At 35.6% G+C, this 19,211-nt stretch overlaps 1 protein-coding gene across 2 annotated transcripts; it reads left to right on the top strand.

Moving 5' to 3' along the window:
* Nucleotides 1–1,953: 1,953 nt before the first annotated feature.
* LOC136226427 (uncharacterized) lies at nt 1,954–18,568 on the top strand. Of its 2 annotated transcripts, none has more exons than XM_066014901.1 (12): nt 1,954–2,295; nt 3,332–3,443; nt 4,370–5,341; nt 5,429–5,478; nt 6,363–6,497; nt 6,582–6,746; nt 6,833–7,796; nt 8,924–9,394; nt 9,492–9,808; nt 15,458–15,556; nt 15,643–15,768; nt 16,386–18,568. In XM_066014901.1, exons 1-12 carry the CDS (start codon nt 2,212–2,214, stop codon nt 18,168–18,170), a joined length of 5,280 nt encoding a protein of 1,759 aa, XP_065870973.1. In that variant the 5' UTR covers nt 1,954–2,211; the 3' UTR covers nt 18,171–18,568. The 2 variants fall into 2 exon arrangements, with proteins under 2 accessions (XP_065870973.1, XP_065870971.1); XM_066014899.1 differs by having other exon boundaries at nt 6,333–6,497.
* Nucleotides 18,569–19,211: the final 643 nt, after the last annotated feature.

Raw genomic sequence — 19,211 nt, 5'->3', positions numbered from 1 at the left:
TGCACCTTAATGAGCATGTAGAATTTGCTCATTCACCATTAGATCTAGGTTTATTAGAATCCTAAGGTGGAGATTCAAAGCATCCTGAGGCTTAGATTTAATAAGCCTATATCTAACAGTGAATGAGCAAATTCACTTGCTCATTAAGGTGCATGTGAAAATTCCTGACTCCTTTATATACATCGAAGCAAAATAATGAATATTTCTCAAGGAAACATATTTACAAAACAAATTACTTTTATAAGATAAACTCAAAATTTCTTATGTCGTTTTTGAAAAAGTGAAGATTTACCCCTGACGTCTGAAATAATAAACTTTTATCTCAAAAGTTTACAAACAGATCTATAATAAGGAAAGCTAATTAATTAATTAATTAAGGCAGACAAGGAAGTTCAGCAAGTTTACAAACAGATCTATTCTATTCCTATATAATAGAAAATTTAAATATACTAGTTTATTTTGATTTGATTCATTATTTAATTATCATAATACACATTTCAAACATTAATAACATCTAAAATATTTATTTTATAACTAACATACTTATAAATAACATGTCCAAATGTCGATAGATACAAGTTGAGCATTAAAAAACCTTTTAAAATATTTACCATTTATTTAAACAATTTGATAAAATGCACAAAATGTTTTTGTTATGGATCAATTTGTTTAGATGATCCGATGTGTCAATTGTAATAACTATAAAGTAACAATAAGATTGGATCAATTTGTTTGGATGATCCGACGTGTCAATTATAATAACTATAAAGTAACTATAAAATTGATATTGCTTCTCAGTATTATGCTTAAAATTTCACTATTTCCTACTTTAAATATGCGTTTTCAAAAATGATTTGAACAAATTTTAACCTTATCCTATTTTTATTAGTTGAAATTAAATTCCATTCCCCTTCTTTTATAAAATTTAATAAATAATAACTTAAACTTCCAACTCACAATTGAACCAGAACATCGATCACTATATTTCATAAAAGTATTGGCATCATTGGTTATATATATATATATTAAATAATATATTATACATTATTTTAATAAAATTATTATTGGTTTAAGTAATTTAAAAAAGAAATAAATTTAAAATAATAGATTCTGATATGATTAAACCAAATAAAATTATTAAATGGTAATTCCAGTTCTGATTCCCTATCATTTCGATTCTAAAAAAAATATCCACTTAAAGGAAAAGTAAATAATTAAGTATAACATTAGTTTTCATATTTTTTTTTATGTTTTTTCACATTATTGGTCAAATTAAAGCACAATTCCTTTATATATATCGAAGCAAAATAATAAATTTCTCTAGGAAACATATTTACAAAACAAATTACTTTTATAAAATAAAGTCAAAATTTCTTATGCCGTTTAAAAGAAAAAGTAAAAATTTACCCTAACGTCTGGAATAATGTAATTTTATCTCAAAAGTGTACAAATAAGATCAATTGTACTATTATGTAACTCTTACATAATAGAAAATTTAAATATACTAATTTATTTTAATTTGATTCATTATTTAATTACCATAACGAATATTTTAATATTAATTAGATATTAAATATTTATTTTATTTTAATATTAATTAGATATTAAATATTTATTTTAAGACTAATATAGTTATAAACAACATGTCCAATAAAATCTTCTAGAGGGGGGAAAACTTTTTAAAATACTTGCCATGTTATTATAAATGTCCAATAAATATTCAATAAAACAGGTATGGAGAATTTAATAAAATACACCAAATGATTTAGTTTATGGATCAATTTGGATGATTCGGTATGTTAATTATAACAACTACAAAGTAACGGTTAAATTGAATTAATTTGTTCTGATGATCAAACGTGTCAATAATTATAATAACTATAAAATAATGATAAAATTGATATTGCTTTACAAGCTTAAAATTTCATTATTTCCTACATCTGCGCTTTCCAAAATGATTTGAACAAATTTATTAGTAGTTGAAATTAGATATGTAAAGATTTTCAAAAATAATAAATGTTTAATTGAACGAAATCCATGGATGGGAAGGAGTGTTGCGAGAGAGAGACAGTGTTGACTTGACTTGTCTCTGATTTCCTCAGCGTTCGTTTACTCCAATTTCGGTTTCTCATCAAATTACCCTCGATTCGATTTCTCCATAGCCAGCCGCTCTAGCTCAGCTTTCCCATTTTTCTATTTTTAGAGATACTTATGGAGACCTCCGATGTAAAACAATCCAAATCGAAGGGCAGCAACACCAGAGAAGAAGGCGAGCTATCTTCTTCCTCAGACGCGGTATTCTCATAGCTCTCCACTTCGATTCGATTTTCTTTTTCATTTTTTAGTTGGCTTGTTGAATGTGATGTTATTGATTATAAGAATGATACGCTTGTGCTTCGTTCTTCGTGTCTGTTTGGTTGCTGAGGAAATTAGGGAATGAAACTATGCTTATTCAGGCTTGTTTTCCTTTTGTGCATTTGGTTAGTTTCTTATGCAAATATTAGGGTTATAGTTTCATGTTTAATTAATATCTAGTGAATTATCGTCTTTACTAGGATTGACATGTTTAACTATAATATGGTTGCCGACACTGAGGAAAAATAACATACAGTTCGTGCTTGATGTTTGTCATTGCTTTTGGTATTCTGAAAGAGGCTTCCTTGGATAACCCAGATACTTGGGGTTAGTTATGGAGTTTTGCATCTTTATAGTTTATTCCATTGGATTTCAATTTAGTTTGTACAGTTCCATTATGTGTGTTTGTTTGGGGTAAATTTTGTCTCTGAATGTATTAATATGCTATAAGTTGCATCTTTTTTTTTTTTAATCTTTGCCGATGTTTGCATTGAAATATAAGTTACTCCCTTCTTTCCATTATGTAAGTCGTTTAGAAAGTGAATTTTTTGCCTAAATATAAGTCCTACTTTTTCAAGAATTTTTAGTTTAGTTTTTTGGTCCAAGCATTGAATTTTTGTCTTGGTTTCAATATATCCATGTGTTTTTTAACATTCCAAGGCTTTCCCTAACCATTACATGAGAGAGATTTTTTTTTTTTAAGTTAACCAATGTAAATTCACTAATTTGACTCTATATTAATTGTATTTCTTCATTTATGTGAAATACCCTAGAATGACTTATATAATGGAACCGAAGGAGTAATACATTTTTTGTTTCATTTTGGAACCAATATTTCTTTTTCTTCATGGGTTGTGTAGTTATAGAAAAAGGTAATTATTGGTTGTTCATAGATTAAAGTTATGTTGACCAATGTTTTATTTGTCGTTTGTAAAGTAAAATGAGCTGATATTTGTTTTGATATGCTTTTGCGCAGGAAAATCGTGTTTCCTCTGCAACACAGTCGGCTGGTTCAGTGAATCCACCTGTTCCTTCTGGGTCCATACTTCTTCCTTCATCAAACAATTTCACTAAAGAAATTCAGTCTTGTAAGTATTGCTTGACTTATGTTTTTGAATTCACGTTCCAGATTTCCATATTTTCCGTTCTGTTTAACGAGTCTTAATTCTTTGTGCTGCTTTCCACATTTTTATGAACATAGACTAAGGTTTTTCCTATTTTTGCTTTGAGCTCTGACTGAGGTGTCATAACTTTATAAACCTTTTTGAAATTATATCAGTATTGCATATTAAGCAAGTTTTGTAAAAGATTCTCTCTCTCTCTCTATGTAGAATACGTGTGCACACCCACACACCGCATTCACACTCGCACCTACTCTCTCGCTGTGCGTTTCAATCCATAAGTGGCCATAAGTGGTTCAAACTTCTTTTTCTCTTATGCAAAGAGAGATGTCCTCACTATTTGAACTTTGTTGACTTTGTTCGCGAATGATTTAAAATTTTATATGCTATCTGACTACAAACTCCAATCAGACAATGGTTAGATTTATCATGAAAACTGGTGTAAATTTAAGATGTTTTTAAGAGAGCTCATTGTTTTATTAATTAATTTGTTTATTGGCATTTGTGAACTTTTTAATGACTTTACTTCATTCCTTGAGTATTTCTGATATGATATTTCTGGCAACAGCAAACTCTAATTCAATACTTTCTAAGTTTCTAACTTAAGGATCAGCTTCCTTCTTTTCATTTCATGATTTAATGCGTTGCTTTCACAATGCTTTGCTGCATGTAGAAACAGCATAACTTATTAACATGTGCGGTTATTTTGTATGTGTGATATGTGGAGTACCCAAGGGATGGCTTTATTTTGCCCAGTTATAACATGCAGTTATAGAAACTCCCATACCTGGATACATATTCAAATATAGCAGATCTGTGATGTTTAATTTCATATGAAGATATTGAATATTTTACTATAAATTTTTTCTAAGGGATACATATCTCTGTCACAGGGAAGGCTCATTCTGGCTTAAATCCGACAACCTCTGTGGTTCTTCAGTCCCAAACGTCTGTGCAACTAAATAATAAGAAGAGCTTAGAGAAACAAAGAGTGCCCTTGAAATCTGCTAATTCTAGTTGGCATGCACCTTCAGGGAACAACTCTAATCTAGTGATAAGCTTCTCAGATGATGACTCTGGAAGTGATTCAGAAGATCATCAATCTGGAAAGGCTTTATTAGAAATTAAACAAAACAGAGTTTTGGTAGATGGTAATCAAAGAGTGTCCTCTCTTTTATCAGAAAAATCAAGTAAATTACAACCAACTGCCAGAAATGTTAACAAAGTACTGCCCAAGAACTTATCTGTTAATCGCACATTTGTCTCATCAACTCCCAAGGTTAATGGAGGAATACTTTCTAGGGTTGGTAAGTCCTCAGCTGTTGATCTAGGAACTAGAGTTAGAAATCTCAGTATGATGAAAAGAAACAGTGCAAGTCAAGAAAGTGGTTTTGATCAAGGTGCGACTTCAAACAACTCTAAACTCCAGGACTTAAGGCAGCAGATTGCACTTAGGGAAAGAGAACTTAAGCTTAAGGCTGCTCAACAAAATAAGGAATCTGTGTCAGTTGTAGATAGAGATTACATGGCTATGAACCTAGGTGCTGATGCAGCCAGAAAATCTAATCCAATCTCTAAAGTTGGTGGAAAATTAGAAGTAACAGAGCCTAATAGGAAACGCATAAGAGTCAGTGGTTCTTATTCTACCCCCAAAGCATCAGAGGTGCACCAAGAAACACTTGCTGTAAAACCATCTATATCATTGAGAGAAGAAGCATCAGAATGCAGTAGTTTGCAGGACATGGATACAACAAATCATAGCCAAAAAGGAAGCCCCACAAGGACAGAATCAACTGTCAAATGGAAAAAGCAAGATGATACGAGAGTGAATATTTCCTCAGAGAATCCACCACATGGTTTGAGAGGTGGTGAATGTTTTGTATGTTTTCCTACCCTTAAATTATGTGTCAACTTAACATGCTGTAATATATAAAAGTTCTTGTGCTTTGCAGGGGCTAATATCAACAATAATCACATTCAGACTGACAAGATAACTCTGCAGGTAGATCCTGTGTCTTGTTGATGCAAACCACACCTGAAATGAGTATGAACTTGAATGTGATACTAAATTTCAGTAAGTTAAAAAAAAGTTTAGGATACTCGACACACTATCACTTCTTTTTTTGGCAAATCAGTGTCACTAGATGTTACTGGCTGTCTAGTTGTCGCATTTTTTTTTTTTATTTTTTTTATCTTTCTGGTAATCTTTAGTAATCTAGCGTTAGCTGTTGGCTTTTAAAAAATTTCAGAGTGCTTTTCTTTTATCTTTTTTCTCTAAAGGAGGCATCACTTAAGATTAAGACTGAACGTCAGAGGATGGTGGAGTGAAGTAGTGAAATGGGAGTCCTTTCTGAAGATGTGGCATTAAATCAAGTGGAAATTGAAAAATGGATTTTCTAGATGTAGCCTTATTCAAGTGGAAGGGGAAAGGGATTTTGCATAACAAAAGTCTACTAGATTGGAATTAAGTCTTAGTTGAATTGAAATTCAGGAACTCCTTTTTGGCATCAAGTGACTAGATTCTTCTAGAATGTACTATGTAATTGTTATACTATATTTTTCTCTCTTCTAATAGGAAGGCACTCGGTTAATGTTATGGATTTGGTTGTTCGATTTTATTCCATTCCATGCTTTCTGTTTTACTTCATAATATCTTCAATGCTGATGTTTATTCCTGTATGCTATTAAGTATATACCTATATATATACATATGTAGTTGTTAGTATGCCTAAGTATTGCTTAAAGTTAATTTGTTTTACATAATTTGACTTGTTTGGGCTTTAGTATTTGTTCATATTATAGCTTATCCATCTACTTTGCACATTTTCCCAACAATATTATGGTCTAACCTTACAGAACGTTGTTGAATTAAATCACCCAACTAAGATTGGTGAACACCAGCCACTAGTTTCTTTCTCAAAGACATCAACTAGTGAAAAGCATTTATTGAACGATTGTGTGAATCCTCAAGGAATATCAAAACAAAGAACAACAGCACCACCATTGGAAAAAGTTTGTCAGGTATGTACTGGCTCTAATATCAGATAGGAAATCCTTGATATATGCTTTCTGATTTTTGCTATATATTATGGTTTAACCTTACAGAATGTTGTTGAATTAAATCACCCAACTAAGATTGGTGAACACCAGCCACTAGTTTCTTTTTCAAAGACATCAACTAGTGAAAAGCATTTATTGAATGATTGTGAGAATCCTGAAGGAATATCAAAACAAAGAGCAGCAGACCCACCATTGGAAAATGTTTGTCGGGTATGTACTGGCTCTAGATATCAGATAGGAGTTCCTGGAGTTGATATATGCTTTCTGATTTTAGCTTTAAATTTTTCTGTTGTCAGGAACCTTTAAACAATTTTAGTCTCCCAAATTATTTTGGTTCGTTACATGACTCAGAAAACAACAACATAGATATGCATTCATTAGTTGAAATGGAGGAATCAGTGGACAAGGAGCTGGAGGAAGCACAAGATCAGCGTCGTATATGTGAAATTGAAGAAAGAAATGCTCTTAAAGCTTATCGAAAAGCACAGAGGGCACTGGTTGAAGCTAATGCCAAGTGCACGGAACTTTACCATAAAAGGGAACTGTATTCAGCTCACTTCCGATCTTTTATTTTCAATGATTCAAGTTTGTTGTGGTCCATGAGAAAGCAACATGCAGGCATTGGGAACAATGTAGACAAGGTATCTAAAAATCTAGAACTACTGCCATCATCAAGCCATCCTAAGGGGCCTGAGTACAATGGTCACAACGAACTAGGATATGATTTAAACATCCAAAGAGCCAACGATCCACCATTAGCTGTACCTTATAGGCATGTCGATGGGCAAAAAATGGGATCTGAACAATGCAGTGAACCAGATGCAAGTACATCAGAGCCGATGCGTCATTGTAGTAAGGGAGCTGCAAATATAGCAAACTCTCCATCAAATGATCTTAATAATTCAGCAGATGAAGTTGAGGAGACATCGCCACTAGACCGTACAACTTTGGTACCCAATTACAAAATCCGGCAAGCAGAACCAAATTCAATGGAAAGACAGAAAGACATTCAGAACCACTCGAACAACAAATTATCCACTGATGGTTCTATTGATTCTTTGGTTCTTGAGGCAACGTTAAGGTCTGAACTATTTGCACGGCTAGGAAAGAGAGCTTTATCGAAGAATAGTGGTTCAACCAATCTAGTGCCTGTTAATGTACTGGCACCTGAAAATGACAATGTAAGTGAAAGAACTCCGACAAGCAATGGCAGTGTTCCGTTATCAGAAGCAGAAAAAAGTCTGGAATTTGATATTGGAGGTAATTGATTGCAGGATGTGTTGATTGTGATAGTATGTCGTTTATAGAACTATCTAGTTTTTGTCATTTTGTTGATTGTAGAGCTAAATAATTGATTTTGGGGAAAATTGCACAATCTTATGGTCATTTGGGCTAAGCTCACTGTTTTTATCATTATATTAGTTTTGAGCATGTGTGTGCTTGTTTGCATTCATGCTCAAACACTTGCATGTCATATATTGTTTATGTGTATATTTAGATGTTGAATTCATTCCTGAATCTGTTAAAATTTTGGTTGATAAATCTCAGTAAACTGAGCATGTACATAACGGTGCTCAACTATGTTACACGGACACTCCTCTTTAGTAGCGTTTCTACTTTTGGTATTTGTGTCCGTGTTGGTTTTGTATCGGTGTCCGTTTTCGTTTGAATGCTATTTTATGAAGGTTATATTGTAGAAATAATATTTCCCGATGTCAGTTCTTTGTCCGTGTCTGTTTCCGTGTCCATGTCCGTCTCCTTGCAACGTAGGTGCTCAACAATAACTTTATTATTTGAAATTGCTTGAAAACTTTTGCATGAATTTTGTGCTTGTATTTGGATGAGGATTTAGTTTGTTACATCTGCTATACTAAATGCTCGTGCGATTGACTGGTTAGGAAGGTGATGACTTGATAATGCTGTTTGGCATGATAATGGTACCTTAATTTCTTGACTTGTTGAAATAAATTTGTCAAGAATATTACACAACTTCGTATTATTGATAGAAGTGGATGATCTATTTAGAATTATCCATAATTTGTTTTCTATACTGACATTCTTTTCAATATAAGCTTTCTCATTATGTGTGAGTGGAACAGTTTTTTATGTCTTTTGGGGACTGCAATAGATGCATAGCATCTCAATCTCTTTTAACTTTCTTTCCATATCCTCATTGTTAAGTTGGCAAGGGCTGAGTGGTAATTTGAGAAGAAAAGAGGTCTACTACATTGACTTTCTGATTTGTACAATTTAGACAAGGAGAAAAGAATAGGCACATTTAATATAGAAAAATGGAGTATGAATATTTAAATTTCAAGATATGCAGTTTATCATTGCTTATGTGATTAATTTTCCTTTTGATTAATGATTTCCATGCTTGAATTTAGGTAATGATCAGTCTGAGAGAGAACTTTGTGGGGATCCTGTCCAAATTCAGAGCAACAATATCCAAAATAATGTTTGTTCTGCTAAAGGTCATCAGTCAACAGCTGGTGTGTTTTCATCTGCTTCAGTTTTGAGGAGTGCATTTGGCCATGTAAAAGCTTTCTCCCCGTATACTCCATTGGTATTTCAAAGCAGAAAAAGAAGAATTGGCACATTTGACCATGGAACTGGCCCCAAAGACTCTGGGGAACGTGGCAGTCTTACTGCAAGCACAATAGAAGCGAGTGTTAACAATATATACAGTGAAGAAATCGGCTCTTTTACTCGTGATCTTGCTGTTGATCCATTTTGGCCACTTTGCATGTATGAGCTCCGAGGAAAATGCAACAATGATCAATGCCCTTGGCAGCATGTTAGGGATTTCTCCAATGATAATGTGGGCCAACATCCGCTTGATAATTCAGACAATGCTGGTATGTAATTGAGTTCTTATTTTTTTACTCTTCACTCATATAACTTCTGGATAGCGCTGTTTTCAATTGATTGCATTCAATAATTACACTTCTGCAGACTTTCAGGTGGAATTGACAGTAAATAAAACAAAATGCAAGAGTTTTCATAATTGTGAGAGTGTTGCGATTCCACCAACTTATCTAGTTGGTGTAGATATTTTAAGAGCTGATCCACGTACGAGTGCATCTCTGGTCACATGGAAAAATGGACAGTGCTGGCAGAAATGCTTCAGTATCTGCTTAGCTTTGTCAAATTTACTTCAGAAAGATGTCCCTCCGGAGGAGCTATTTTTGCATGGCAATGATGGTCGTATTGAGGTCGCTGGAAATTGGGACAAGCACTTTTCATACTTCCAGAGTAGAAACAGTACAGTGGTTTGTTTATTACTATTCCTTTTCTTACTGGTTTATTTACTGTGTGCTTGTTCTGTTGAATTCTTGTTTGTGGAGGAGGTTCTTTTCAATAACTTTTTTCTTTAGCTGTTTAACTTCTAGTCTCAAGCTTCAAATAAATTTGATGGCTTTGGTGGAGTGCCTTTTATCATTTCATTGCTTCTCTGTCATAAAAATGTTTTGATATATATATTGTGGATAGCTTAATTTCCTCATGTAATTCTGGGTGCCTGTTAGGAAAAGAGGTTTTGAGTTTAGTTTTGAGTAGAAGGGTGTGTTTAGCTGTTTAATGACTAGTGTTTGGTTTGGAAGGAGACCTACAAGTTGGTAATTCAAAATTTTAGATAATAAGTAATAAATTAATAATTAGTTATTTGCAATGTACATGAGTCGTTTAAATGGTCATGAAGCCTAAGTTTTGGATGGAATGACATAGGTCTCTCTAAGTATAACCATTGATTCAAGCTGAAGTCTATATGGGGTTTCCACTATTCCATTATTTCATGAGTCTCAGCCTTATTACTCTTGTCTTTCTTCATCCCCTCTTCAAATCTTTTTTCCTCTCATGCTGCTGTCTTCTGCTTTCACTCTCTCTCAATGGCAGATTTTCAAAAAGCATACGGGTTCGATTTATCTGCTGACTACTTTTGGATTATTTTATATTTATTTTATTGACTTCAGGCATATTTATTGTCTTAGATACATTCAACTTTTGATTCAAACTTTATTTTATTGCATTCTTGGGTGTTCCTCAATGCATGTATTGGATACCTAATAACTTGGCTTTGTTTTTTTTTTTGCAATTTTGGTGTTATCTAAAATTCGCATTTATGTTGCTTTACCATAAACCATGGGATGTGAGAATATTGTAGAAAACATCTACATTTCACTTTGTTTTGGTATGCTAGAGAAACTAAAGGCAATTGTGTACTCAGGTTATCGACACAACTTTCCTCTGTAACCAGATGTTTAGAGTTATAGTAACCAGGATGTATGTTGACTTTTGCTTAATGAAATACTCCCTCCATTCTCAAATAAGTGTCGTTTTGAGAATTTTCACACAAATTAAGAAACACAATTAATATGCACTTAAATTAATAAATTTACATGGATTAACTAAATAAAAATTCTCTCTCCTATAATGATTGGAGAAAAAACTTTGAAAGCTTAAAAAACACATAAATCAAGACAAAATTTAAATGCTTAGACCAAAAAACTATACTAAATTTTATTGAAAAACGAAAACGACACTTAAAAAAGAACAAAAACAATTATCTAAAACGACACTTATTTGAGAATGGAGGGAGTATACAATCAAGTAGGTTATTTGTTTCATGTACTAGTTTGGTAATGTTAAATATAGGTCCTGTTTGGCAAATAGCTGTTAGCTGATTACATTAGCTGTTCTTTGTTTACCTTTTTGGTCAGCTGATTTGACTAGCTGATTATGTAAACTTGTTTGGTAAAATTTAGCTGATTGTTGTTTGTGTAAAATGACAAATAAAGACATGATAAAGCCTTTATTTGGGGTTAAAGGGTAGTAATAAGGCTGAAAATATCCTTCAAAAGAGATGGAACTATAAGCTAGTTGAAAAAGCTCCTAAAACCAGCTTTTTTTTCAAAATTAGCTTTTTGGATCGAATAAGCTCTTTCAAACCTCTCTTCTCCAAACACCACTGTTAGATGTTTGACTAGTCAAAACCTCTAAAGTGGCTCAAACCTCTAATCTTACCCCAAAAAGCTCTTTAACAAACAGGGTCATATTACCAAAAGTACTTGTGAAGTTTGTTAATGTAAAAGCAATAGTACGAAAAACTACTTGTAATTGAGGCAAAGCAATTTTTTCAATGAAGAAAATTCAGGATTGCTTCATGCCATTGAAATTTGGCAAGGAAAAAGAAAAAAAGGAACGGATTGTTTTTTTTCAAGAACGAGAAACTAAAGTTTATGTTCTTAAAACAACAAGCACTGCAGTTTATATTTTGCTTGCCATGGGATTATAGTAATCTACCCCTTGTGATTACAACAAACAACAACAACAAAGCCTTAGTCCCGAAATGATTCGGGGTCGGCTAACATGAACCATCATATAAAACCGTGAAAATCAAGTCGTGTCAGCGACACAGATTCGCTCCCTCCACTCCGTCCTATCCACTACCATATTTTCCTCAATTCCCAATAAACTCATATCACTCTCGATCACCCTCCTCCAAGTTTGCTTAGGTCTTCCCCTACCCCTCACCACTACATCCCTTTGCCACTCTTCGGTTCTCCTAACCGGCGCATCAAGCGCTCTACGTCTCACATGGCCAAACCACCTTAGTCGGTTTTCTCTCATTTTATTCTCAATAGATGTAACCCCTACTTTTGTCCTAATTATTTCATTACGCACCCGGTCCTTTCTCGTGTGACCACACATCCATCTCAACATACGCATCTCCGCCACCGACATCTTATGGATGTGGCAGTGTTTCACTGCCCAACACTCCGTACCATATAACAATGCTGGTCTAATTGCCGTCCGGTAGAATTTTCCCTTCAATCTATTAGGCATGCCGGGATCACAAAGGAAACCCGTAGCACTCTTCCACTTCGACCAACCAGCTTTAATCCTATGGGCAACATCTCCATCTACTTCTCCATCCGTTTGGATAATAGATCCTAAATACCGGAAGCAATCCGAGGCCTGAACAACTCTCCCATCTAGGGTGATTGTCCCTGCCTCCCTACTCCTACGGCCGCTAAACTTACACTCCAAATATTCTGTCTTACTTCGACTCAACTTAAAGCCTCTAGATTCTAGAGTTTGCCTCCATAGTTCCAACTTCATCTCCACTCCTTCTTTCGTCTCATCAACCAACACAATATCATCTGCAAACAGCATGCACCATGGTATACCATCTTGAAGTGAACTTGTTAGTTCATCCATAACGATGGCAAAAAGAAATGGGCTTAGTGCGGAACCTTGATGCACTCCAATCGTAATAGGAAACTCTTCAGTTTTCCCAACACTAGTACGTACACTCGTGCATACTCCCTCATACATGTCCTTTATGATGTCAATATATTTCCGCGAAATGCCTTTCCTTATCAAGGCCCACCAAAGTACTTCCCTTGGTACCTTATCATATGCTTTCTCCAAGTCAATGAAAACCATATGCAAGTCTTTCTTCTTATTTCGATAGTGCTCCATTAATTGTCTCATTAGATGGATGGCTTCCATAGTTGATCTTCCCGGCATAAAGCCAAACTGGTTTTCCGAGATCTTCACCGTCCTCCTTAGCCTTTGTTCAATCACTCGCTCCCAAAGTTTCATAGTGTGACTCATTAATTTGATTCCCCGATAGTTGGCACAATCTTGGACATCGCCTTTGTTCTTATACAAAGGGATTAAGGTACTTTTCCTCCATTCTGATGGCATCTTATTGTTTCTCCAAATTTTGTTGAAGAACGTCGTCAACCATTCGATTCCTCTTTCTCCCAAACATCTCCAAATCTCAATAGGGATGCCATCAGGTCCTACTGCTTTCTTCAACTTCATCTTACTTAATGCCATTTTGACTTCACCCTTTTGAATTCTCCGCAGGCATTCATGATTTATCATATCGTGATGGATACTTATATCTCCAACATCTTGTTGGCGATCTCCATTAAATAAGTCATCAAAATAGGACCTCCATCGTTCCTTGATATCCTTATCTCCAACTAGGACTTTCTGGTCCACATCCTTCACACATTTAACTTTTCCGAGATCTCGCGTCTTCCTATCTCTCATCCGAGCAATTCTATATATGTCTCTTTCCCCTTCTTTCGTATCCAATCTTGTATACAGATCCCGATTCACCTTTGCTCTAGCATCTCGTATGACCTTCTTTACTTCCCTTTTAGCCTCTTTGTATTTTTCGTAGTTCTCGTCACTCCTACATTTCCCCAATAGTTTATAGGATTCTCTCTTACTCTTTACTGCTTGTCGTACTTCTTCTGTCCACCAAGATGTGTCCTTACCCGGTGGCATGCTACCTTTAGATTCCCCTAGAACTTCCTTCGCTACTTCCCTTATACTATGCTCCATCTTATTCCATATTGAATCTATATCTGAATCCATATTGCAAGTCCAAATATCTTTTTTGGTCATCTCATCCACAAATTTTTGTTGATTCTCCCCTTGCAATTTCCACCACTTAATCTTAGTCTCTACTTGAGGTGTTTGTTTTCTTATACATTTCCTACTTCGAAAATCTAGCACCACTACTCTATGTTGGGTTGTCGTACTCTCACCAGGGATCACCTTACAATCAATATAACTCTTTCTCCAAGCACTCCTTACTAAGAAGAAGTCAATTTGGCTCGCATTACCGCCACTCCGATAAGTCACTAAGTGGGATGTTCTCTTCATAAACCATGTGTTCATGATACTCAAGTCATAGGCTGATGCGAATTCCAAAATATCATTTCCTGCTTCATTCTTATATCCAAAACCATACCCTCCATGAACACTCTCAAACCCATCTCGCCTAGAACCCACGTGTCCATTGAGATCACCCCCTAGTACCATTTTTTCATCCCTAGGAACCTGTTGCACCACTTCCTCTAAGTCATCCCAAAAAGCTTGTCTTATAGACACATCTAATCCTATTTGTGGCGCATATGCACTAATGACATTCACAACCTCATCCCCTATCACTAGCTTAACACTCATAATTCTATCGCTCTTCCTAGACACCGCTACTACCTCATCAATATACTCCCTATCAATAAGAATACCTACTCCATTTCTACCCTTATCCTTTCCTGAGTACCAAAGCTTATAACCCCAAGGAGCTATCTCTCTAGCCTTGGCTCCAACCCACTTGGTTTCTTGTAGGCATAATATATTTATTCTCCTCCTCTTCATAACATCTACAATTTCAGCTAATCTTCCTGTCAAAGAACCTATGTTCCATGTCCCAAAGCGTAACCTACTACCCTTACCCCTACCCCTACCATTACCGTGGACTAGCTTATTTACCCGCAACCCTTGCATATTTGACACCACCCCCGGGTCCTGGGGTGGCGCGCCGCTTCGGGGCGACGACCTAGCAACCCTTGCACATTTATCACTACACCCGGGTCTAGGAAGTGCAGCGCGTCGCTGAGTAGGGAACGCCCCAACGGTATTTATATTATGGTTCATGTCATAAGATGTGGCTAAGTTTTACGCTGGCGCCACAAACCTACCGCAACCCTCCTCCTTTGTCCGGGCTTGGGACCGGCTGTAAAGGCCACCAAGTGACCCTCACAGGCGGAGTTAATCTACCCCTTGTGATTAATTAGGAGAATTGATATTTCCTTATCCTTTTTGCTGTAAGTGTGTTATTAATTGGTGATCCATTCATTCATGTGACTTTGATTGGTTGATTTTCTCTTGTGATGGATATCAAGCCTTGAGTTCTCATCTTCTTGCCGAGATTTTTCTTATTGTTTCTGTTGTTTCCACTCACATTTTCTCAATCGTAAATTATACTTATTTGCCTGTGCCCTAAATTGTTTTGGTCAGTGAGGCTCTTATCGCTTCATGTTATTGTTGCGCATTTGACTCCTGTTGTTTTCTATAATCTCATTTTATTTCCTTTGTTGCTTAATGATACGTAGAATCATCTGAATCAAATGTTACCTACTAATATGCAAGCCCTGGAAATGGCCTTTTTTATGCTATGTCAGGAGGTGAGCCAACTAGATGGTACCAAAAAGGTGAGTGTTGTCACTTGCAAAGTAATCTGCAATTTCATTGTTCCATCTTCAGACTTCTATCATCTCCCAAATCCTTGTTGTTGCAGGCTCTCTCTGTTCTTTCACGAGCCATTGAAGCTGATCCCAAATCTGAAGTTCTGTGGATGACGTATCTACTTATTTACTATGGCAATGTGAAATCGGTTGCTAAGGATGACATGTTCTCATATGCGGTATGTTATCAAGAGTAAATGAGTTGAACTTCTTCATTCTCTATACATCTTTTTATGAGATTGTTTGCTCTCTTTTGATATACTAACATAATCAAGCTACCAATCTTTATGCTTCTATGTTTTCCATGTACACAAGTAGTAATGTTGATAACAGAGACAAAAAAAAAACTTTGTCTGGGTAGAGTTGTAGGGGACATATAACAAACTTTAAAGCTTCCAAACATCAGCAAAAACATTTTAGAGATACATTACATTGTTTTATTGAAAAGGAATATAATAATTATTTAACTGATAAGCTGGAGAGACCACGTTTTTCCTCTGAATGTTTCCATTTTCTTCTGTTTGTGAGGTCTAGAAGGATCGTGCTTTTGGAATTTGTACAATATACATCAATTATCTCCTTTTCATTTATGAGAGGTCTTTGACTGTTGCTTTGGCTTACTACAGTAGATGTGGGTGCCAGAGTGCCTTTTCTTGTATGAATTATGCCTGTATTTTTGTTAGTGTTGTTTTTCTTTTTTGGCAATAGGGTGCATTTATTATGAATTTTCTGAACTTCTTTTTCATCTCTTGATTGCAAATTTTTCCATGGATATTGTTTTCCCTCTGCTCTTCAGGTAAAAAACTACGACAGATCTTATGGACTTTGGCTTATGTATGTCAACAGTCGTTTGAATCTTGAAGACCGGTTGGTTGCATATGATGCTGCCCTAACAGCACTTTGCCACCACTCACCTGCTAGTGAAGGGGATAAAATGTATGTTAGTGCATGCATCTTAGACTTGTTTTTACAGATGATGGATTGTTTATGCATGTCTGGGAACATTGAGAAAGCCATTCAGAAAATCAATGGATTCTTACATGAGGCAACTAATTCAGATCAGAATCATTCTTTGTTGCTCTCTGATATCCTTGCATGCTTAACAATTTCTGACAAATGTATGTTCTGGGTCTGTTGTGTGTACTTAGTTATTTACAGGAAGTTGCCAGAGGCTGTTGTACACAAGTTTGAGTGTGACAAAGAATTGCTTGCCATTGAATGGCCTCGTGTTAATATACTGGATGAAGAGAAGCAGATGACTGTTAAATTGTTGGAAATGGCTGTGGATTCTGTTAACGTGTCTGTCAATAGTGAATCACTTCGGTGTCAAACCAATCTGAGAGCAGTGCAAATTTTTGGTCTTTGCCATATAGGGTGTACTATGGCACTTGATGGCTTAGAGTACTGCCGGGATTTGTTGGATGAATATATGAAGTTGTGCCCATCTTGTGTAGAATTTGCAGTTATATCAGCAAGAGTTCAAATGAATTACTACGAGGGATTGAGTCCTGAGGGTTTTGAGGAAGTCCTCAGGAACTGGCCAAAGGAAACTCCTGGTATTCATTGTATCTGGAATCAATATATTGAATGTGCCCTCCAAAAGGGATATCCTGACTTTGCAAAGGAACTTATTGCCCGTTGGTATGATTCCTTTCCAGAATTTCGATATCCGGAAAAAGAAAAGTCAGATGCTGTAGGGACTTGCAGCTCAAATGGACCATTGGAAATGGCCTCAGCATCAAATTCAGACTACTTGGCACACAATTCCAATCTGATGGACAAAATATTCGGATATCTTAATCTCTCTCTTGCTGAATTGTTGCATAATAATCACATTGAGGCTCTCAATGCCATTGACAGAGCATACAAGGTCGCTGCCCCACCATTTTTTGAGCATTGCTTAAAAGAACACGCCAAGTTTTTGCTTACATATGACTCACAATTGAGGGATTCATTTTTCAGTGAGCAACTGAACGTTTTGAAGGAATATTTGACTGATGCCCTGACATTCCCTTTCCCTGAACCTTTACCTAGACAATTCATCAGCAAAATTGAGAAGCCAAGAGTTCAACAGCTAATCAGTAACATACTGAGTCCAGTTCCAGCTGATTTTTCTGTTGTGAACTTGGTTCTGGAGGTATGGTATGGACCATCCCTTGTGCCTCAGAAGTTTAGCGAGACAAAGGAACTGGTTGATTTTGTTGAAGCCATCCTCGAGATACTTCCATCTAACTACAAGTTAGCAATTTCAGTCTGTAATCAGTTGATCAAAGGTGAGAACAGCATCGATGTTACTTCTGGCAGCAGCATGCTGTACTGGGCAAGTTCAACTTTGGTCAATACATTGTTTCATGCTATCCCAATAGCTCCCGAGTATGTATGGGTTGATGCTGCAAATATTTTGAATTGTATGGCAGGAATTGAATCGATTTCTGAGAGGTTTCACAAGAGAGCTTTAACTGTATACCCGTTTTCCATTAAGCTGTGGAACTGCTATTACAGCCTATCGAAAATGAGAGGAGATGCAACATCCGTTGTAGAAGCTGCAAGAGAAAAGGGTATTACTATTACTGTAGGGTGAATTTTTTTACAGGTTTCTCAGGTTAGTAGAATCGGCATTTGCAAAAAAGATGACAGATGCCAGTTTTGATTAATGATAGTGTGGGAAGACATCAAACTTGTACAGATGAGATCATTCAGGACAGATGTTTTTGAGATGTGAAAGTAGGTATAGCACAGGAATGCACAGCACAGAATAGGAACATACGAGGAAAGGAAACAATACGAGCTTTTAGGTGAAGAAGGAGGTTGGTTTAGGTAAGGACTTAGGCTTTTCTCATATTTTGTTGTCGTTGTTGTTGTTCTTACAACGGTTCATTCACTAGTCACCTATTTAATTTTGTAATTGTTGGAATTTTGTAACGAACGGTAATAGATATATAGTTGAAATGAATAGAAATACAGTAAGATTTTCTGATCCCTTGCTCACTTTTTATTGTTTTTGGTATTCCATTTGTTTCTGATTCATTGGTAGAAGACGATTCTATCAAACATTGAGTATGCGAGTCCGATGATTTTGAGATGAAAAATGCTTTATTAGTGAGAGCATCCACAATGGTCGGTAACAACCATTGTGATTTTAGAGACATTAGTAATAAGAGTTGGTAACATCCCACTAGAGGGGAGTTGTTATTTAAAATTTGGTGGGGTAAATTTTTTTATATTAATCATACATAGGGATTAAAACTGTAATTTTCTATGGAACAAACCTATTAGAGCATCTCCAATGCAAAAAATTTATTTTGCCTCCCCTATCCCCAATTCTCTATATTTCTATCCCCAATCTCTATTTTTTCTCCAACCCATTTATATAATTTCTTCCCTATAAAGTATATTCCATACTTTATTCTACTTTAACTACTTTTTATCTCTAATTTATTAAAATATTATTTTATTTATTCCTCATTAATTTGGGGAAACATAGATTTTTCCCCAATTGTAGGGAAGAATTGATTTCTTCCCTACAATTAGGGAAGACAATGAGGAGGGTTGGACTACCAACTCTCCCCAATTCCTCATTTCCAACCCTTCATATGGGGAGGGTTGGAGATGCTCTTACTAT

Source organism: Euphorbia lathyris, chromosome 4 (assembly GCF_963576675.1).
Source record: "Euphorbia lathyris chromosome 4, ddEupLath1.1, whole genome shotgun sequence".
Taxonomy (NCBI): domain Eukaryota; kingdom Viridiplantae; phylum Streptophyta; class Magnoliopsida; order Malpighiales; family Euphorbiaceae; genus Euphorbia; species Euphorbia lathyris.
The sequence above is the reverse complement of the archived record's forward strand: the minus strand, read 5'-3'. Positions and strand labels throughout refer to the sequence as shown.